This window comes from Piliocolobus tephrosceles, chromosome 2, assembly GCF_002776525.5.
Source record: "Piliocolobus tephrosceles isolate RC106 chromosome 2, ASM277652v3, whole genome shotgun sequence".
Taxonomy (NCBI): domain Eukaryota; kingdom Metazoa; phylum Chordata; class Mammalia; order Primates; family Cercopithecidae; genus Piliocolobus; species Piliocolobus tephrosceles.
In genome coordinates this window covers 88,068,440-88,089,210 of record NC_045435.1, presented here as the reverse complement: position 1 = coordinate 88,089,210, position 20,771 = coordinate 88,068,440, and the positions used below count along the sequence as shown (strand labels likewise).

Here is a 20,771-nt window from a genome sequence, read left to right as displayed (position 1 = left end):
TGTGGACCCCAGTGGCAGCCTGGTAGCCTCTGGCCTGGGGCTGGGCTTGATTTGGGGAAGTCACTAGAGCTGGGTCAACCTCTGCTCACTGCCCTATCCTGATGGCTGGGCCAAGAGCAAGTCTCTGCCACCCTAAGTTGATAAGGGGCTTCTCAAGCCCCCAGCTAACACCTCCCGAGAAAAGCACCGCGTGGCTGCTCAGTTCCTTGAAGAAAGGACTCAGTTCAAGTCTGAAAGTTGTTGTGGGTGGGGGTAGCACATACACATTTCTATCTCAGGAATAACAGCAGAAGTGCGAACGACTCACCCAGCAGCACCTAGGAGACGTCAATGCAAAGCCAATCACACCAGCAATCACACACCAAGAACATAGCAAGCACAGGGCAAACATGCTCCAAATACACAGGAGAGAGCTTATCCCGGGGCAAGGGAGGAAGTCTCCTGCCCCCAGCTCCATCCCCAAGGCCTGTATGCCTGTACTCACGCAGGTTCTCTTACCCAGCAGCAGGCATCCCCACGGGGGCGCTGGGGTGAGCGAGGATGACCTCCAGGCAGCAGCTCCTATGACCTGTGTGGCTGAGCCCCTCTCACCTCCCTGAAGCTCTGTCCTCCCCTCCCACAGGCTGTCCTTCCCAAGGGCTCCTTAACCCCAGGGCAGGAATGGCCCAGCCACCAGGAGGCCACACAACACACCCTCTCTTCTCATCCCCAAACCCATCACCTCCCACCCCCACCACATCCTGAGAGATCCAGAGACCAGCCTTGTCACACAGCTCTGTCACACAGCCGTCAGGGCCAGGCAAGCCCAGGGCTCAGGAGTAGCTCAGTCATTCACCAGCAGCTCCACTCCAGGGGCTTCTCAGTAAATGGTCAGTAATGTGTTAGCTTTCTCCACACTGGGTCCCCCAGCAACCTCTCCCCCTACACCCAACACATATACTTACTTCCTGATTTTCAGGCCCTCTTCATTGTCAGGGAGAAAAAATTCAAAAGATTTGTAGGTCTTGACCACGTCCCGGCGATACTGGCCAACATTGAACTCTGGCGGAAAGGAGAGGCTCAGCTTTCACAGCAACAGCAACCCCTACCAACCCTGATCTTGATCCACCCCCAGGCCAAAGAACAGAGGATAGGCCTTCTCTCTTCTCTTCGCCATGCCCCACAAAGCTCCCCTCGGACAGCTGGGGCCAAGCCTCACCCCGAGTAGGCACACCAATCCAGTTCAGGTATCGAGTCAGCTTCTTGGAGATGTAGGTCTTGCCCCTGGCGGGCAGGCCCACCATGACAATGAGCGTTGGGCAGTTGGTCATGCACACTAAAAGGCAAGCAGCACAGTGTCAGATGAGGGCCGGGACCCTCCCAGCAAACCCCTCCCTCTCGGCCTGTGGTCTCTCAGCCTCAGGGCATGGGAATGGTACCAGATGTATCTTCTTGGCTTCCTAGCATCACACAACTCCCGGAGTGGCCCCCGATGCCAGTTTCAAGCCACCATTGGCATGTCCCCCTTCCCCAGGCCCACCTGGGCTCTGGCAGACACAGTGGGATCTCTCCAGCCCTTTTCATCCTGAGGTGCACCACCAGGTATAAAGTCAACTGACTTTGCCACTGGCTAAACACAGCTAGGGGGGTCCCCATATCATGAAGGACAGGACCAAAACCCAGGAGGGTAATCAACATCCTGCCTCTGTCATCCAGGAATCCATACCCTAACCTTTTTACATCTCTCTCACCCCAACCATCACTCAGTGCTCCCAGAACACACAGCCCCACTGCGTGCCCTCCCTATGGTGAACTTCTTTTTTTTTTTGAGACGGAGTCTCGCTTTGTCGCCCATGCTGGAGTGCAGTGGCGTGATCTTGGCTCACTGCAAGCTCTGCCTGCTGGGCTCATGCCATTCTCCTGCCTCAGCCTCCAGAGTAGCTGGGACTACAGGCACCCGACACCATGCCCGGCTAAGTTTTTGTATTTTTAGTAGAGACAGGGTTTCACCGTGTTAGCCAGGATAGTCTTGATCTCCTGACCTTGTGATCCACCCACCTCGGCCTCCCAAAGTGCTGGGATTACAGGCGTGAGCCACCGCGCCTGGCCAGTGAACTTCTTTTCATCACACAAAGCCCAGCTCAAAAGTCACTTCTTCAAAGAGTCCTTTCCCCAAGGCATCTCCATGGTCACCAGGAACACCCTCACCCTCAATCCTGGTCACCTCACTAATGACACTCTTCTCTCTAGACTGATCACTTACAGCAGAAGCCCTGTGGTATCTGAGCCCTTCAGGGTCCTGGGGCCTGACACAGCGCTGGTGCTCGGGAACTGTGGGCAGGGAGGGAGGCATCTAGAAGTCTCTCAGGGTAAGGACAAGGGGTTGAGACCAGAGACCCAGACTGATGCCCACAAGGACAGTCCCTCTGATAGCCCACCCACCACCATCCATGTGCCACAGATCAGTGTGCCAGCCAGAGAAGATGCCAGGCTAAAGGAATGGAAGGGTCTGAATGCAGCCCCTATATCCCCAGCTGGCTAGAACAGATGCCAAGGCAGCAGAACTGCCAGCTCCATCTCATGGCACCCAGCTCAGTTTTCTTTTTTTTCTTTTTTTGGGACGGAGTCTCACTCTGTCTCCCAGGCTGGAGTGCAGTGGTGCGATCTTGGCTCACTGCAACCTCCACCTCCCAGGTTCAAGAGATTCTCCTGCCTCAACCTCCCAAGTAGCTGGGATTACAGGCACCCACCACCACGCCTGGCTAATTTTTGCATTTTTAGTAGAGACAGGGTTTTACCATGTTGGTCAGGCTGATCTCAAACTCCTGACCTCAGGTGATCCACCCGCCTGGGCCTCCCAAAGTGCTGGGATTACAGGTGTGAGCCATCACCCCCGGCCTTCTTTTTTCTTTGAGACAGAGTCTCGCTCTGTCGCCCTTGCCCAGGCTGGAGTGCTGGAGTGCAGTGGCGCCCAGCTCACTGCAACCTCTGCCTCCTGGGTTCAAGCGATTCTTGTGCCTCAGCCTCTAAAGTAGCTGAGATTACAGGTACATGCCACCACACCTGGCTAATTTTTGTATTTTCAGTAGAGACAGGATTTCATTATGTTGGTCAGGCTGGTCTCGAATTCCTGACCTCAGGTGATCTGCCCGCCTTGTCCTCCCAAAGTGCTAGGATTACAGGCATGAACCCAGCCCCCAGCTCAGTTTCCAGTGCCATCAAATGCGGTCTCATGTCAGAAGCCTCAGGTAGCTCCTTTTCCTCATCCTTACAACCTGGGTCAGGTAAAACCATAGCAGACAGGCAGATGGACAGATGTGGGAACCTGTCACTGCCCCTTTTCTGCCCGCTTGGTTCTGCAAGTGCCTTCACCTGGTTGCCTAGGCAGACTGTTCCCACCAACAAGTTGTCTCCCTCAGAGCACAGAGGCCCCGGGAGCACTTCCGCGGGGGTCAGGGGTCAGGCCTGGGTTGCCATCTCGAATCTGACACTCACTGGGAACTCTGAGCCTCAGCGTCCCCAGCTGTAAAATGGGGCAATCATCCCTCAGAGAAGCCTAGTGCTATCCCCATGGAAGAGCCTGGGCACTTCTGGGAAGCTGTGCCCTCTGTCCTATCCTGGCAGATACTGAGCTAAAGTCATAGGTATACCTCAGCACCGACTGCCCTTGGGCCTCAGGGCGTGGAGGCAGTGGCCTGGCCCCAGGCAGGCCCTGCAGAGAAACAAAGGGCCTTGCTGGCCAGTGGGGGCTCCATCACTCCTGTGCATGCCCCTTGTTTAAAGGTGACCCAAACAGTGAGCCTCAGGGGCAGGAAGGAGGAGACCCCCTGAAACAGGCTGACTGAGTGAGAGTGAAGAAACTTGCAGAGAAATCTCAGCATTGACTAAGGTGAGAGGAAAACAAGTCAGGCAAGGCCTTGCCTCCTCAGGGCCGGTGGACAACTGAGGTCTGCATTGTTTGCATAGTTCCCGGCCAGGTGGCCGGGCTCTCAAGCAACCGAGGGTAGTGCAACAGCTGCTAAGCAGGAGGAAATCCTGCATCCACCCTGCTCCCGCTGATGGAACCACCCCCCGACCGCTCCTTCAGGGGCTCCCACAACCTCAGGACTGGGGATCTGCACCCCCTCTCCACATCTCCTATTTTCCCAGAGACAGCTCCAGCCTCCTCCCTTGGCATTTGGTGACATTTCCCTTCTCCTCTCCCACCCACATGCACAGCACAAGGTGCGCAGGCAGGGCAGCAAATCAGGCCTGGGTGCAAAACAAGGCAATAAACTACCTATATCCTCTGCTCCCCAAGATAAGCTCCCAAGGAAATGACCCAAAAGAAAACCAAAGTTCAAGTGTATCACAACAGCTCTGCTTACCATAGCAAAACACTGGGGAATTCCAGCCATGAGAAATTGCCAGCTGAGGCACAACAAGGAGGGAACACATTGCATCCCTTGAAACAGAGTGCGTGAACTAAGCGGGCTGGGTGTGCAGCTGTACCTGTGGCTGTGAGCCCACAGGACCCTAACACTGAGCAAACAGGACAGCAGAACACGCTGTTTATAGCTGGGTGTGATGGCCCATGCCTGTAATCCCAGCACTTTGGGAGGCCGAGGCAGGTGGATCACCTGAGGTCAGGAATTCGAGACCAGCCTGGCCAACATGGCAAAACCCTGTCTCTACTAAAAATACAAAAATTAGCCAGGTGTGGTGGTACACGCCAGTAATCCCAGCTACTCGGGAGGCTGAGACAGGAGAATTGCTTTAACACAGGAGGCAGAGGTTACAGTGAGCCAAGATAGTGCCACTGCACTCCAGCCTGGGGGTACAAAGTGAGCCTGTCTCCAAACAAAAAGAACACATTGTTTATAACATTGAGCATGTGCGGAAGGAAATGTGAAGACATGTCAGCCCAACTTCCCTCACGGGTTCCTTTCCTGTAAATTCGCTGCAGGCCCCGTGAGCTCGAGGAGCCAAGGGGCCTGAGACATGCCTGGCAAGGGGCAGTGTTTATGTTCCGGCACTTCCACCCAAGGAGCAGCCACAAGTCCCTGGAGGGGGTGCCAGAATTTACTCCTGAACTGCAGCTGCTCTCACCTCCTTAGGCCAGGCTGGGGAAGGAAGAGCTCTTTAAAATAAAGCAATGTGCCATGGAGGCCCTGTTCAGAGGGGACAGAAAGTCATCTCTCCTGTTGCCCTGTGCACACACCAGTCACGTCCTTGCCCAGGAATAGTCTTGCCACCTTTCAGCTGAGAAAAGGCATCAAACACCGTCCTTTCTGCAGTCCTTCCTGAGTCAACTCTTGACCCACCTGCCCCCAGAGTTTCTCCAGGTCTGAGCTCAGAGGCCAATGATGGGAAAGGTAAAAGCCTCCCAGCCCTCAGGTGTGGCTTTAGGTTTTATCAAGTGGGGGTGTGTCTGTGGGAGTGGAGGAGGTGCAGTACATCCCTCAGTCCACTTGCCCCTGGTGCCCTGAGGAGCTGGGGACTAGACTCCAGAGAAAACCCAGTACAAAGCACAGACCAGCAGTGGGTCCTGGTTCCTCCTCCCCACAAAGCCCTGGGACCAAATCCGCTTCCAGCCTCACCCACGCCCTCCGGGTCCGGACTGTCCTTTCAGTCACTCAACCTACAAGTCTACTGTGCAAAGGGTAAAATGTTGCCCAAATGCAGGCACTGGGAGCTGGAGGTGCTGCATGGGCAGGTTCCATTCATTCACTGCTTACCCACTCCCTTCTGTGAACCCTGGGACCTTGGCTGAGGCCCACATCCCCACACAACCTGCAGGTCTCATCTTTGGCCTCTCAGGTGCTACTTCCTCCTCCAGGAAAAAGTGCGGACCTAGAACCCAGTCTACCCCAACACCCCGAGACACTGTGATGGCACGAGCCCCTCAGCTCAGGCCAGAGCCACATTTCAGTCCCCCACTTAGAGCCTGGAGAAACGCAGGCCCTGCCTCAGGAGCTATGAGACCTACCCATTGGGCCTCAGCTTCCTCTCACCTGTAAAGGGGGTTGGCTTGGAGCTGATGCATCAATCCCTAACTCAGACGTACTGAGAAGCAAACAAAGAATGGTAGTGATGACAGAATACTCTGCCTCCACTTATTGAGGACCTACTCCTTAAAGCCTTAAAGGCTTACAGACTTGGCTGGGCACGGCAGCTTGTGCCTGTAATCCCAACACTTTGGGAGGCCGAGGGGGGCAGATCATTAGAGGTAAGGAATTCAAGACCAGCCTGGCCAACATGGTGAAACTCCATCTCTACTAAAAATAAAAATACAAAATTAGCAGGGGGTGGTGGCTCATGCCTGTAATCCCAGCAACTTGGGAGGCTGAGGCAGGAGAATTGCTTGAACCCAGGAGACAGAGGTTGCCAGTGAGCTGAGACAGGACCACTGCACTACAACCTGGGCAACAAGAGTGAAACTCCATCTCAAAAAAAAAAAAAAAAAAAAAAATGCCAGGTCCTCACTCCTTTCCTCTGTGTAGTAATAGCAGCCACCCCTCTAAGCCAGGACCACATAACACTAATAACACAGACTGGCTCAGTCTCCATGCTTCCAGAAGAGTCTCAAAGGAGGGCTGGCCATAGCCGTCAGGACTGAGTGTGCATTGTAGACAGCCACAGACCCCAGGACCTACATCACAATCAGAGCCATGAGTTACCACGACTTGGTCTGGTCAGAAACATGGCCTTCCCCTACCAGGACTCACAGTGTGGCCAGAAGTACACACACCCTTCCCCAGTTTTCATATCATGATCAAAGCCATGGCCCCAGCCTGCTGCAGCAGGATGAGCACAAAGAACTCTCCCCTTGCTTATCATACATAAGCAGAGGCAGGATCACAGGGAGACCCAGGCATGTCACACAATCTCCTGATCTCCATTTCACTGTGAGTTAAACTAGATGTTCTCTGAGGTTCTGGACAAATTGCAAATTCATTACAATGTTTCAGTTACTCCTAAAACAAATCTTTCTTTTTCCTGGTAATAAACAAGTTGCAGGCCAGGACCCATGCCTGTAATCCCAACACTTTGGAAGGCAGAGGCCAGAGGATCCACTTGAAGCTATGAGTTGGAGACCAGCCCAGACAATATAGCAAGACCCTGTCTCTACAAAAAAAAAAAAAAGGTGGGTGTGGTGGCGCACCTGTAGTCCCAGCTAATCGGGAGGTTGAGGTGGGAGGATTGCTTGAGCCCAGAAGGTTGTGACTGCAGTGAACTATGATTGAGCCACTGCACTTGCTCCAGCTTGGGCCACTGAGTGAGACTCATCTTTTTTAAAAAAAACAAAAACAAAAAACTGCCAGCTCATTTAAGGACAGGCAGTAACTCAAGGAAGCGGTTTAAACACCTGGGACCCTAGGAGAGGTGAGACCCTGAACAATTCCATGAATTTCAGCATTCTCCTAGCCATTTCACCCTCCAGTTTTACTGTACAGCCATGACCCCAGGTGGATACTTACATGTCCAGGGACACAGACACAGGCCCACATGGCATACTTTTCTGTCTCTATCCTGAGCACATCTATGCTGAAGTTCCTACCCAAGCTCAGCTTTAAGGCCAAGAGGCACCCTTCCTCCTGTTGGAAAACTAGCCCAGCTTTGAAAGTTCTGGGCTCAGAGAGGTCAAGTAATTCACCTAGGGCCACACAGCTCAGTTCCAGTCCAACAATCCGGCCCACACTCCTTGGCCAGGAGAGAGGGAAGTGCCCACAGGGTCCTCCCCAGGCTGGGGGCGATGGGGATTGGGGCGGGAAGCGAGGGGGCCAGCGCCCTCCCCGAGGTGATGGTAGCCAGACCTAGCCACCGCCAAGCCGATATGCCCCCACACACCTGTCCCCGCCCCCTGCTCTGCCACACCTGTCTCTGGCCCACCACTGTCACGACCGCCTCACCTGTCCCCAGCACCCTCCCCCAGTCACGGCAGCCTCACCTGTCCCCGGTTCCCCACCTGTCTACAGCCCCTTCTCCATGCGAGACCCCCGCCCAGACCGCCCTACCCACCCATCCCGGTGCAGCTCCCATCCCCTCCCGGAGGACCCCGCCTCACCACCGCGCTGGCAAGCGTGCAGAGCGGGCCGCCCATTGCTATATGGCATCCAGATCTTCTTCAGGGGGTTCTGGGTCAATTCCCGTGGGGACGCCATCCTGGGGCCAGGATGAGTCGGATTGCGCCGCTTCCAACCCAGCAGCCGGGCCACCTCGGGCCACCCGAGGTCCCGCCCCTTGGACCCCGCCCCTCCTCAAGCCGCGACAGCCCATGTCTATCTTCCCGCAGGCCCCGCCCCAGAGTGAGTAGGCTCCGCCCCAGCTGAAAGGGCCCGGCCTCCGACCACGCATGCCCAACTCACGTACCCGCCCGTTTTGGAACAAGCGGGCCCAGTTCTTCAGGCCAGGATCGAGAATGCGCATGCTCAACTCCGGATCGTGCTGGCACCGCCCCAGTTCAAGACCCGGATTGTGCAGGCCCGCCCCGGATGCGCAAACTCAGCGCTCCCAACCTGCCCGCGCTGATTTGCATAGGCCCCACCTACGGGCCCCGCCCCGGCGCTGCATACCTGAGCAGCGGCACGCGTGAATTCCGCTCCCTCCTTGCCAGGGAGCCCGGGGCCTCCAGGAGGGAGGGGTTTTCATGCAGTGGGATGAGGCCTACGTGACCCGCACGGCCAGGTTGGTCAGAGCCGACAGGGGCCACTAGGCCTATTGTGCCAGCCGTCAACTCCGCTTCGCCCTCCTGCCCCTGCTCGGCGTCACCCTTGACTGCTCCGAGCCCCGGGACTCTCCACCGTTCATAGGAGCGCGCTCAACCACGCTGGAAAAGCTCCTTTATATCATGGATAGAGACGCAAAACACATTTCAATATTGTTCCCCTTTCTCTCTTTGCTTTGGCTGCTGGGAGCAAATGCGTGGGACTTTTTTTTTTTTTTTTTTTTTTTTTTTGAGAGAGAGTTTCGCTCCTGTTGCCCAGGCTGGAGTGCAATGGCGCTATCTCGGCTCACTGCAAACTCCGCCTCCCGGGTTCAAGGGATTCTCCTGCCTCAGCTTCCCAAGTAGCTGGGATTACAAGAGCCCACCACCACGCCCTGCTAATTTTTATATTTTTAGTGGAGACGGGGTTTCACCACTTTGGCCAGGCTGGTCTTGAACTCCTGACCTCTGGTGATCCGCCCTCCTCAGCTTCCCAAAGTACCGGGATTACAGGCGTGAGCCACCACGCCCGGCCGTGCGTGGGACTTAGTAACCAAGCACTTTGGGTACTCACTAAGTCCGGCAGTATCTTAGTTGTCTTTCCAGAATTTCAGTTTTTCCAATTAACTTTTTTTGTTTGTTTTTTAGTATTTTGTATTTTTTCCAACTAAATGTTTACATATTTTTTGAAAATAATATGTTAATAACATTTTCTCTTCATCAGGAAAATGGGGTGTGCACATTGTCAATCTTACAGTATTATAGTATGAATTAAATATGTCAGTCTCTAAGAAATTCATTTTAAACTACGTTAAGGTTGCCTTTTACTATATTTGTATCTCCCTCTTGTCTTTGAAAATGCACAGGGGACAAGGAACAGGGGAAAGATCCAGAAGTTCGTAAACCGCTGGCTCACTCTCTTGTTTGGACTCCTGCAGGCTCCCGCCTCCTCGGGATCCCCAGCCCGGCCTCTCCAAGCTTTGTGGACTCTCTGCCCCAGCCCCCACCAACACGGCTTCGACCTGAGCCACACTGCCCTCTAGCGATGTCATCCACAACACCCCTGGCAGGTGCCCTGCAAGTTCAGGTTCTCTCTTCCCAGTGTGTACCCAGCCAGGAGCCAGGTGTTGAGGGCATGGGACTGGCAACAAGACTGGCCTCATGGGCTATAGGTGTAGCACCCCTTCCCATGCCATCCCTGCCACAGCCCTGCCTTGGATCAGTCCAAGTCCACTCAGCTCTTTAAAGCTTGGCAAGGACCCTTAAGATGACTGACACAGATGTCTTGCCCACTTCATAGGAAATGAGGATTCCGAAGGTCCACATGCTGGAAGCCCATGTGGACCCTCCCCCAAAACAGGTCTAGCTGCTTGCCCTGGGAACACCCTGCCCCAGGCAGGGTCAACGACTTCCTCCTTCCTCATCCTCCTTTTGCAGTATCCACCCACCCATTCCTCCACCCCAGTCCCAGCAGATCTGAACACATCCATGGGCGGCTCCTGATGAGCTGGGTGCCCCTTGTGACCTGCTCCCTACTTCTCCAAAGCCACTCATTCTGTTTGTGACAAAGTCAACCCTCTTGTCTTCTGGCCACTGCCAAGGCCATCTTGGTGCCACTGTGGCCTCTGAGACCTCATTACCACACACCCACACCCTGTCTAACCCACAGCACTCATTGCAAAACCTATCTCCTCTGACATCTACAGACACCCAGCACCTCCTCCAGCCTGTCCATTCTTCTCTTCCCAGACCTCCTGGCACACTAATCAAGGGCTGGGGGTAGAGGACAGCCGGCCCGGGCAGGGGGCCAGGGCTATCTCTGGGAAGGCATCCTCACACCCAGACAGGATGAGCCTGGTTCCCAGGAAATGCAACAGCTCTGCACCTCCCTCTCTTCCCCAGAAAGTCTACCCGTGGCTGACCCAGGCACCCTCCTTCAAGTCCCTATGTCCAGCTGGAAGGTCACAGGTCAACATCAGGAGATGCCTGGGGTTCCTCCCCAAGGCCACGGTCCACATCTGCTCTGAGGATATTCTCCATCTCCCCTCCCATGGCCCTGTGTGTCAGGTGGGAAACTGAGGGTCGGGAAGAGGGAGAAGGGCCCAAGATCACAGAGCGAGTCCACAGTGCAGCGTGGACTCTGTTCAACTCCCAGCCTTCCGGACCTTGCCTCCCACACTGCACTGGAATTGCACAGTCCACCTCCACACGTGTGCTCCCACTCCCCCATGTCCTCTCCATGGAGATGCTGTCCTGGCGTCTGCTCTCAGCATCAACAGATGCCTGGTAGAATCCCTGGCCCTCATGGCTTTTTCCTTCTCAGCATATCCCAAAGCGAGCCAGCTATCCTGTCCCAGGTGTGGGAAGTATGCTGGGATGTCTGTACACACATGTGTGCACATGTTCTGCTCAGCCTCTGCCCACCATGAACCTGGCTGGCCTGACCCTGGTTGGCTCCCAGGGTGCCCTCTGCACTGACAACGGACTTCCTCCCAGTGTCCCAGCCTAGAAGCCATGTGGTGGCCAGTCCTCAAAGTTCACTCTTCCCAGTCCCTGTATCTACTGTCCAGTCGTGACAGAACTGCCAACCCATCCCACCACACACACACGCAGATACACACCTGCACACACACACACAATTTTCTTTTCTTTTTGAGACAGGGTCTCGCACTCGTCACCCAGCCTGGAGCACAGTGGTGCAATCATGGCTCACTGCAGCCTTGAACTCCTGGCCTCAAGCGATCCTCCCACCTCGACCTCCCAAAGCCCTGGGTTTATAGCCGTGAGCTACCGCATCTGGCCCACAAACCATCCTTTGCAGCATAAAGACCCAGGGGTATCAGTGCGTGCCACACAGGCCCTCACGCTGATGCACAGAGACACTGGCACAGCTGCACATGCACACACAGATGCACACACACAAGCCCTGTACCCAGGCATGTGCAGAGACAGGCAGGCTGCAGTGGGGCCTGCTGCTCTCTGCTGCCTCCCTTCCCATATATATCTCTCCACCTCCACCCCTGCTGTCCACTGGGAGGTTCAGGAGTTTCCAGGAATTCCAGCTTCCTCTGGCCATTTCCAGCAAAGGATTGTCCCCTGTGCTTCCCTGGGCCCAGGGCTCACAAGGAGTGTGAGGTTTTGACTTCGGGGTATAGAGCCATGTCACCAAGCAGCCTGGGAACCCTGATCTGCACTTCCTCCTTCCAGCCTGCCACAGGGCGTACAGTAGGTGCTTAGGGATTCAGGACCAGCAAGGGCACACAGAGTTCAGAGAGGTTCATGACCAAACTGAGTACATAGCAGGTGTTCAGAGAAGCTCAGGACTGGCACAAGGCACACAGCAGACACCCTAGAAGTGCTGGTTTAAGGGCTAAAGCCATATCATGTGAAACCCTTCCTAAATGAGCCTCTAGACTTCCCCAAACTGGTGTGACCCCTAAGAGGAGACCTGGACAAACATGATCCCTTGGAGGCCAGCAAAGAGCAGAGCAGGAGGGCCTGGGCAGCTCCAGCTGGCAGTCCCTCCCCCTGTGCTCGAGGAAGACACTATTTATAGTTCCCCATTGGCCCAGCCCCCTCTCCCTTGCAAGGCGACAATTTTCCCCCTCCTTCAGGCCACTGACGGATGAATGCCCCTCAGAGCACCCCTAAACCAGGAGAGACCTCCCAGCACTCTCACACCCCTCCAGCACAACTCTGACTTCATCCAGGTCTTTCCCTAACCCCCCACCCTCCCCACACTGTCCCGTGCCTACCCCGCCTGCTGCTCCCTGGCCCCAGGTCCGTCAGGGAGCTGCTTCCTAACGAGCATCTGTCCATCCTGCAACCAAACTGGCCAGGGCCACTGCCCCCTGCAGCTCCAGAGTGGGGTCACCCTGCCCAGCACTCCGAAGAGTGCGGTTCCAGCAGCCCCGCCTCCCCAGCCCGCCCTAGGCCCGCCCCTACAGGGCTGCTTACAACTGCGAGGGCAGCGCCAGTGCCCCCACTCCAGTCAGCCGGCCACGCTCGGCTAGTATGGCCTCCCTCTCCCGCCAGAGCTGCCCATGCCAACCAGTGTCTGCCTTCATGTCCACCTAGAGTTGTCTGCACAGCCCAGAGTGCCTGTCCCCTCTGCAGGCAAGCCCATCCACGATGCTCAGAAAGTCAGTTCCGTCTCTGGCCCAACAACGGAGTTGGGCTGTGAAATCAGGCAAAACCTAGTCCTTCCAAGCCAAGGGACCAGGTGAGTTAAGCGGGGAGCTAGGGAGGAAGGCAGAGAAGCCAGGTGTGACTCACCCCCATGTGTCACAGCCTGGGTGCACATGACTGGGATTCTTGCACATCCCATCCTTCAATTGCTTTGCATTTATTGAGCACCTCCTGCTGCAGGACCTCCATGCCTGCTACATACACAATGCTCACAGGCTTGCTGGTGTCGCTCTGCTTTACAGATAAGGAAATCAAGGCTCGGAAAGGCGAACACCTTTGCCCAGGGCAATCCGTGCATGAAATGGGGCAGAGTTTGGTCAGAGCTCCAGCAGCCTGAGCCCTGTCTCCTGTGAGCCATGCGTGTCCCTGGGTTGAGGCTGGGGATGCAGGGGTACATGGGGAGGACAGTGCCTGGCTAGGAGTTGTGCTTGCTTGATGCAGGTTTGGGGTTCAAGCACCCACTCCTCTCAGACCCCTCACGTACCTTTAACCTGCTCACACACACTCATAGCTGTCAGAGGCCCAGCCACACACGCACACATGCACCCATAAGGCAAGGCTGCCATGGTCATAGGCTTCCCGTGTTCGGGCTTTGTGCCTGGAGATACCCCTCACAGCCCCGTCCATCTGGGGCAGGTGCTTTCTCATGGGGCACAGAGCAAGCAAGTGACCCTCAGCCAGCATCTCCCTGTGTGGTGGCCTATGGGAGGACAGACCTATGGGCCTCAGAGGGACTGGTCTCAGAGGCAGTGTTGAGCTCTCGTGTTGAGGCTCCTGAAAGTAACATTATGACCGCATGTGGCAGTGTGCGGGTGCTCTGTGACTACGGGGCACCCAGACATAGCAAGACTCGCCACAGCAGTGACCTTACGTGGTAGCATCCAAGCTGTCCGGACATATATTAGGTCTGTGGGGCACACAGGCATGGCAAGACTCCACGTGGCAGTGACCCAGCCTAGCAACGTCCAATACCCAAGCTGTCCAGACACACTGTGACTCTGTGGGGCACTCAGATGTGATATGACCTGCATGGCAGTGGCTTCATGTGGCAGTGTCCAGACGCTCTATGCCCAGATGTGGCAGCATCCGTCCAGCTGTGTGGCTAACCTCCAGGTCTCCCCATCCAGGGCAGCCCTATCACTGTGACCCTCTTCCTCAGGCTCAGCGGCGGCCGACACGGGCCAGGATGCGGGCGTTGGTGGTGGCCTGCTCCCTGGCAGCCCTGGCCCGGGCTTGCTCCAGTAAGATCTGCAAGAGGCCGATGGAGATATCCAGCGATAGGACAATGCGCGAGCCAGAGTGGCGGGTGGGGCTGCGGTGGCTCTGGGCAGCCCAGGGCCATGTGGGAGCAGCTGAGGGGCTCTCTGAGGCTGCAGGTGCAGGTCCGGGAGTGGTCTGGGGAGAATTCTGAGGGCGGAGCTGGAAGGTTGGGATAGGGGTCACTGGGACAACCAGGACTCTACCCAACATCAGGACCATCAGCACCAGCAGAGCACACCTGGTCATCGTGAGGTCAGGCTGCAAGGAGAAAACGGGCTCAGGGCAGGGGCCCTGGTCAGCGGGGTCCATGGACAGAGACAGATGGCAAGGACAGAGCGACAGAGAGGGGGATGGAGAGAGAGAAAGACACCGAGAAAGGTGTTAGAGAGGCCAGGCTGGAGACAGAGAAGGGGAGACAAGAGGAGAGCCAGAATGAGACAGAGGCAGAAAGCAAGACAGAAAAAAAGAGACAAAGAAATTCAGAGACAGAGAGACAGCAAGAGGGGGAAATGAAGGAGATGGAGGCAGAGCAAAATGGAGACTGGAAGAAAAAGACAGAGACAGAAACCATCCCAGGGACAGGGAGCACGATGGAAAGAAAGATTCAGACAGAGAGAAACACAGAGTCCACAGGAGGGCAGGCAGTTCTCAGCAGGAGAGCTTGCAGCTGATCCGGGAAAGAGAAGGGCAGGAATGGGGTCTCAGAGGCAGAAAAGCAGCTAGAGATCCCAGAGCCCTCTGGGTCCAAGCCCTCCATAAAGCCAAACCCCAGATCCACCCAACCCCCAAGATCCTTCCCATCCCGACCCAACCCAGTCCTACCGCCACCAGTTTCTTCTGGGGTAAGTCAGGCTGCCGTGGCTGCCTGGGGCTGGGGCCAGGCAATGCTGTCCTGTGGTCTGACCCTCTACCCCGCTTCAGGGCCCATTTATCTCCCTCAGCCCCCTGGGGTGGGAGCTGGGACATGCTTCCTGGCATGAAGCGGCCCCCCACCTATGACTCATCCCTCCCAGGGGGCAGTGGAGGCATGTCCTTAGCTCCCACCCTATCTGCTCCTTTCTGGGGACAAGTTAGAGACTGAGAATCACAAGACAGTGACCAGCACTGGGCAAAGGGACTGTGTACCCATGCAGAATAATACCAACCCCCCAGGGAAAACCTTCCCCCTTGACACCCCCATCTTCCCAAACAGTCACAACAGGAGTCTTTTAAAACAGCAGCTTTAATGCCCCCCAGAATCAGCACCATGTCATCACAGGCTTGGGTCAAGGGGCGGGTCAGACGCCAGTCACATCCGCTCACGGCCCACAGCCACCCCCCACAGTGAGTCATCTGCCAGGGTGGCAGGAGCCACAATGGGGGTTTGTCCACAGGGGGGAAGGCCAGACCCACGGGACCAAGTCACTGAAATAACAGACGTGCACACGCACGCTCACGTGCACACAAGCCTCTAGCACCAAGGGGAGGGACAGCGGATTCTGCTGAGACCCCGACTCCTCTAGGGGATGCTGAATCTCAGCTCATCATCTGGGCCTCAGTCCTGGGTAGCACCTGGTGAGGACAGGTTGGAAACGGTCCTCAGCCATCTGACCTTACCCGGAGAAGCTCAGGCAGGGGCACCCATGGGGAGGGAGTTGAGGCTACAACAGGAAGTGGGGGCTCTGACCTCAGAAGGGTCCATACTTAGGTCTTCAAAGAAGGGAACATGGAAGGGGACCCTACTGGGGGCTCCATGGCTGGTGCTCTATATTCAGCTCTTTGGTCTGGGCGTCTGCCCCGGCTCCCTTAGTGTGAAGGAGCGTCTCCTCCAGGATCCTGACCTGGGACCCTGGTCCAGGGACTCCTCCCCCAGACCCCGATCCAGGCAGGTTCAGTGCCCAGTCCCCCACTGTGGGGGCTCAGCCCATACCTGTCCCCTGGCTCTAGGCCACTCGGGGTGGGCAGCGGCGCTCACAGGCCTCACGGGTCCCAAAACGGTTGGCATTCCCTCCACAGCCGCCATAGACAAAAGGGTGACAGGCCTCTGTGCCACCTGGCACAGCCCGATGGTACCAGCGCAGGGTGTAGGCAGTACAGGAGCCCTCATCCAGTGGCAGGGAACAGGGGTCTGGGCCAATGGGGTCAAGTCAACAGGGATTGTGGGAATCAGAGAGGGTTAAAAGGTCAGGGGAAGGTCAGCAAGGGTCAGCTGTGCCTGCCCCTCCCCAAGCCCCGCTGGGCGCAGCCCTCCATTCTCACCATCGCTATCCCAAGGGGCTTCAGGGTCCTGGTACTCCTCCACGGAATACTCGGAGTATTCGGAGTACTCATCATCCTCAGGGGGCACCCGCTCTGCAGGTAGGGCAGGGTGTGCTGGGAACAGTGGCTGCTGGCCCCGTGGCAAGGTGGGCAGCACTGATCTCCATTGTGTGCACACAGTGCCCATGCGTGTGCCCTGCATGCAGACCCTATGTGCTTGGCATGTGCCCTGCATGCACGGACACCCATGTGCATGTCTGGGCCCCACCCATAGCTGCCCCACGGGTTCAGCTGTCCTCACCTTCCTCCTCTGCATGAGAGACGCGGAGCACAGGCACAGCATGGAGCTGGGAGCCGGCAGTGTCTGCAGCATAACTAGGGAGGGGTCCTGGAGCCAAGAGCAGGGGTCTCAGGGCCCTGAGGTCACCATGGGCAGCCATCCCAGCCAACCCCGCTGAAAGGACCCAGGTGATAGGCAAGGCAGGGCCTGGGATGAAGAAAGTTCTGGGAGTAGAAAACTACTCACGTGATCCGGATGCGATGAACTGGCCCTGGCAGGCTAGAGGGGGCAGAGAGGGATGGAGAGAAAATGACAGAGAGAAGGATGGGAAGATGGAGAGACAGACAGAGACACACACGCAGAGGGGTAGAGATACACCAAGAGACAGCAGGAGAGGGTAACAGACAGGAGAGAGAGGAAGACAGAGCGTGGGAGGTAGATAGAGAGATGGAAAAAGGGAACAAGGCAGAGGAGAGGGAAGTTGGGAACAGGCCAACAAAAGGCAAGAGACAGAAGCAGGCCAGACACAGAAACAGGCAGGCGGTGCAGACAGAGATGGGAAGAGACAGCTTCACTCTGATGCCCCTCAGGGTCGTCATAGTCCCATCGGGTCCAGGTCAGGCCCAAGGGGACCAGCTGTGGCTCCCACCATCATCCTGCTCCCCATACAGCCAAGCTGGACATCCGAGAACACTGCATGGCAATCCTCATCTGCCTGTGTGTCTCCCTCCACTGGGGACACGTGTCATGTGTCAGTACTGAAGCACATGTGTCCTTCTGTGTATCCATCCATCCCCCCATTTTCTTAACTGCTTGCCCTATAAGTTCTAGGGGCCTGCCTGCCCTTGCCTAGGGTGCTGGCACGGAGCGGGAGACTGCAGGCTGGGCACCACTCACCGCAGTGCTGACTCATCTCCTGGCGCACAAAGCCCCGGATGTCATCCTCCTGGGAGCAGAAGACCAAGGGGACCATGAAGAACCCATGGCTCACAGGAAGGACATAGGGCACATAATGCAGGGACCATGGAGAGACTGCATGGAGCCAGGGCCCAGGGGTCAGAGTGCTGGGTGAGGGAGGCAGGGCCCCGGCCCACCCAGGCCCACCCAGGCCCACCCAGGCCCATCCAGGCCCACGCTCACCGTCAGTGCAGCTTCTCCCTTCTCGCCTCGGGGGCCAGCAGGCCCTGGCCGCCCCTATGTACAACAGATGGGACCAGGCTGTGACCTCTGATCTCAGGGACAACAGAGGTCACCCCGATCTCTGACCCAAGCCCGGGAATCCCAACTCACCTGCTCCCCTCTCTCGCCAGGGGCTCCAGGGGCCCCAGGAGCCCCCACCACTCTCTCTCCAGGGGGACCTCGCTCACCCTGTCAGACACAGGGACCAAATGAGAAGGGTCAGAGGCAGTAGGGATCAGGAGTCAGGCAGGTTGGGGGTCACAGCTTCAAAGGTTGGGACAGGCAGGCTGGAGGATGATGATGAGGTTGGAAGGGTAGGGAAGGTTAGGGAAGGGGTCAGGAGTCAGAGCTGGTCCCCTTACCTTCTGGCCCTGGAGTCCTTCAGGGCCTCTGGGACCAACACTGCCAGGTGGCCCCGGGGAACCAGCAGAGCCATCACTGCCCCTGGGGCCTGGGAAGCCCCCAATTCCTGGGGTTCCCTGGGGAGATATAGGACAGAGTCAGTAATCAGAGGCCCCAAACATGGACCCTCTCCCAAAGGGCACGCTTCCCTCCATTCACCACGACCATGGCCTCAACTCACCCGTTCCCCTTTCTCGCCCTGGTCACCCTTGGGGCCTGGCTGCCCATCAAAGCCTCGGTCACCCTGGGAACAGAAGAAGCATGAGAGACCTTCTGCCCTGATCTCCCTCAGCTCTGGACCCTCCCTGAACTCGCATGTGCTCCCTGACCTAATGCCCAAACTTTCTGTAACCCGAGCACCTGTGAGCCAACCAGATGTGATCCCCATGACTCCAACTCCACTACAGCCCCCTGCCCTGATACACATGCCCCCTCTACCTCCCATGCTTTCATCCTAACTCCACTGTGACCCCAACCCACCTTGACACCTCAAGACTAGCCCCACTTCAGTCCCAACCCTCCACAACCTTCCTTGTCCCTACACCCCCATGACCCGATTTTGAGCTTCCCTGCCCCATCCTGACTCGCTGTCATGTCCACTGTCCACAGACCCTGTACCTTGGGACCGATCAGGCCCTCCTTGCCAGGGGCCCCCGACTGGCCCGGCACACCAGGCTCCCCCTGGAGAAAAAAAGACATGAGCTCGGCCCCCGTCCGCCCATGGCCCCCTCATTCTGAGCGTGCCCACACTCACCATCTCTCCTTTGTGTCCTGCCAGCCCGGGGCGGCCTGGGGGACCAGCTTCTCCCTGCAGGCATCAGGCAGTGGGGTCAGCCTTAGGCCCCAGGCCCCATAGCCCCCCAGCCCCCATCCCCTCTGCACCTTGTCTCCCTTCTCTCCATCAACGCCACAGGCTCCCTTCACTCCCCGTTCACCCTGAGGGAGAAAAGCAGGTGAAGAAGTGATTCCCAGACGCCTCACTCTGTGATCCCCTTCGCCCTAAGACCAACTCTCCAAACAGGCCTCAGGTACTCCAACCTCTGACCCAGCACCCTAACATCTGACCCCAGGCCACTCGCCCTTCAACATTAGACCTTCTTGACCAGAAAAAAATACAATCTTGTCTCTTTCCTACCTTGAGGCCCCGGGGACCCATGAAGCCAACATCTCCTTTTCCTCCTCGGATGCCAGGCACTCCATCCTTTCCTGGGGAGCCCTAGCAGGCAGAGGGTCCATGTGAGGTCAGAGGGGGTCAGTGAGGGACCAAAGAGAATCGCCCTGGATAGTGGGTAGGGAACTCCATGGGGTGGGAGTCACCTCTGGAGGCCGGAGCCACTGGGGCTTGCCATGGGGACAAGGGTCACCACAGGCAGGGGATAAGGGTCACCATCAGCAGGGGACACCATCATAGGTGGCTACTGTGGAGGTGGGGGACCCTGGGCAACATGAGGACACCATGAGAGCACTGGGTCACTGTAAGGTCAAAAGCTACCACATTGGTGGGACCACCACGGTGACGGGGGCCCTCTGGGGACAGGGGGCCCCTGTGGGAGCAGGGACATCTTACCGGGTCACCAGGGATCCCTGCTGCACCAGGTTGACCCTGTGAGAAACACAGATGGGGGAGCCCTTCAGTGGGACTGTCCCCAACACTGGCCCATCTGCTGCATGTGTGGCCACTCAGATGCTCAGTGGCCGGGGCCCAGGCCACACACAGATCCCAGGTGAACACACGTGGGGCCAGCAGCGAGGGAGCCAGAAGCCCCAGCACTCAGAAGACCCCCAGGATATGTGTGTGTGTGATGTTGGCTCTGGACCTGGGCCTGGGCCTGGGGCAAGACTTGCCTGGGGTCCTGGGAGTCCACGCAGTCCTGGCGACCCAGCCGAGCCCTTGTCACCAGGCTCTCCCTTGCTGCCCTGTGGGAGTGACCAGGAGAGGGATACAATCAGGACCAGACCAGGCTGGGGGCTTAGAATACAATGAGCCCGCCAGCTGGGGCAGAGCTTGAGTCACTCATGACCGGCCCCAGAGGCACGGCCCTCCCAGCCCATGCCATAGCAGGGTGGAGCTGGGGGCTGTAGTCCCCAGACTGGCTCATTTCTCAGCCCAAGGACTCCAGACTCTTGCCCCTCCCTCTCATCACTGGGTTCCTCATCCCATCTGAAGCACCTTCAGATGAGGACACCCAAGGAGCCCCCTTCCTGTTCCTATAGGGCCCCTCATAGGGCTAGTGCGCTGAGCTCTCCTAACCTCACACCAAAGCCTTGAGCCCTCCCTAGATCCCCTCCTCTCAGTCACTCCATAGTCAGCCACAGAACCCCTTCCACCTGAACCCCAGAAAGTCCTCTCCTGTCCTCCCCTCCTGCCCTCACAGACGCTGTGGAACCCCCATAGCCACAGGACCCCACAGACAGTACATCACCCCCTTCCCTGTACCTTGTCTCCAGGGTCCCCACTGTCTCCCCGAGGTCCTTTGTCACCATCCAAGCCCCGAGGCCCTCGTTCGCCCTAGGTTGGGTAAGAAGTCATGGTAAGGGGCTGAAGGTCCCTCACCCTCT

At 57.1% G+C, this 20,771-nt stretch overlaps 3 protein-coding genes across 4 annotated transcripts in view; all 3 read right to left on the bottom strand.

The window, feature by feature from the left end:
* PFKFB4 (6-phosphofructo-2-kinase/fructose-2,6-biphosphatase 4) overlaps positions 1-8,269 on the bottom strand; it is a 38,607-nt gene extending 30,338 nt beyond the window's left edge. For both annotated transcript variants that reach the window (XR_003307027.1, XM_026448713.1), the window contains exons 1-3: positions 8,027-8,269; positions 1,199-1,315; positions 945-1,041 (exon numbers count right to left, since the gene is read on the bottom strand). Coding sequence is in view for 1 of the 2 variants with exons in the window: in XM_026448713.1 (XP_026304498.1) it covers positions 945-1,041; positions 1,199-1,315; positions 8,027-8,123 (311 nt within the window). In the remaining variant the exon portion in view is untranslated. The remainder of the gene's footprint in view (positions 1-944; positions 1,042-1,198; positions 1,316-8,026) is intronic.
* A 5,745-nt stretch (positions 8,270-14,014) lies between these two features.
* On the bottom strand, positions 14,015-14,359 carry UCN2 (urocortin 2). Its single transcript, XM_023231787.1, has one exon. It carries the CDS (start codon positions 14,357-14,359, stop codon positions 14,015-14,017), a length of 345 nt encoding a protein of 114 aa, XP_023087555.1.
* Positions 14,360-15,318: 959 nt separating this feature from the next.
* Positions 15,319-20,771, bottom strand: part of COL7A1 (collagen type VII alpha 1 chain) — a 32,072-nt gene continuing 26,619 nt past the window's right edge. Inside the window, exons 102-118 of the mRNA XM_023231788.2 lie at positions 20,650-20,721; positions 20,058-20,129; positions 19,780-19,815; positions 19,348-19,428; positions 19,095-19,148; positions 18,967-19,020; positions 18,831-18,893; positions 18,394-18,456; positions 18,173-18,289; positions 17,922-17,999; positions 17,772-17,825; positions 17,529-17,577; positions 16,878-16,910; positions 16,653-16,739; positions 16,352-16,444; positions 16,023-16,220; positions 15,319-15,664 (exon numbers count right to left, since the gene is read on the bottom strand). Coding sequence (XP_023087556.2) covers positions 16,036-16,220; positions 16,352-16,444; positions 16,653-16,739; positions 16,878-16,910; positions 17,529-17,577; positions 17,772-17,825; positions 17,922-17,999; positions 18,173-18,289; positions 18,394-18,456; positions 18,831-18,893; positions 18,967-19,020; positions 19,095-19,148; positions 19,348-19,428; positions 19,780-19,815; positions 20,058-20,129; positions 20,650-20,721 — 1,191 coding nt within the window. The 3' untranslated portion in view covers positions 15,319-15,664; positions 16,023-16,035. The remainder of the gene's footprint in view (positions 15,665-16,022; positions 16,221-16,351; positions 16,445-16,652; positions 16,740-16,877; positions 16,911-17,528; positions 17,578-17,771; positions 17,826-17,921; positions 18,000-18,172; positions 18,290-18,393; positions 18,457-18,830; positions 18,894-18,966; positions 19,021-19,094; positions 19,149-19,347; positions 19,429-19,779; positions 19,816-20,057; positions 20,130-20,649; positions 20,722-20,771) is intronic.

Excerpts from the sequence above, each read along its gene's own strand:
- UCN2 (XM_023231787.1), bottom strand. The coding sequence starts at position 14,359 with ATGACCAGGTGTGCTCTGCTGGTGCTGATGGTCCTGATGTTGGGTAGA.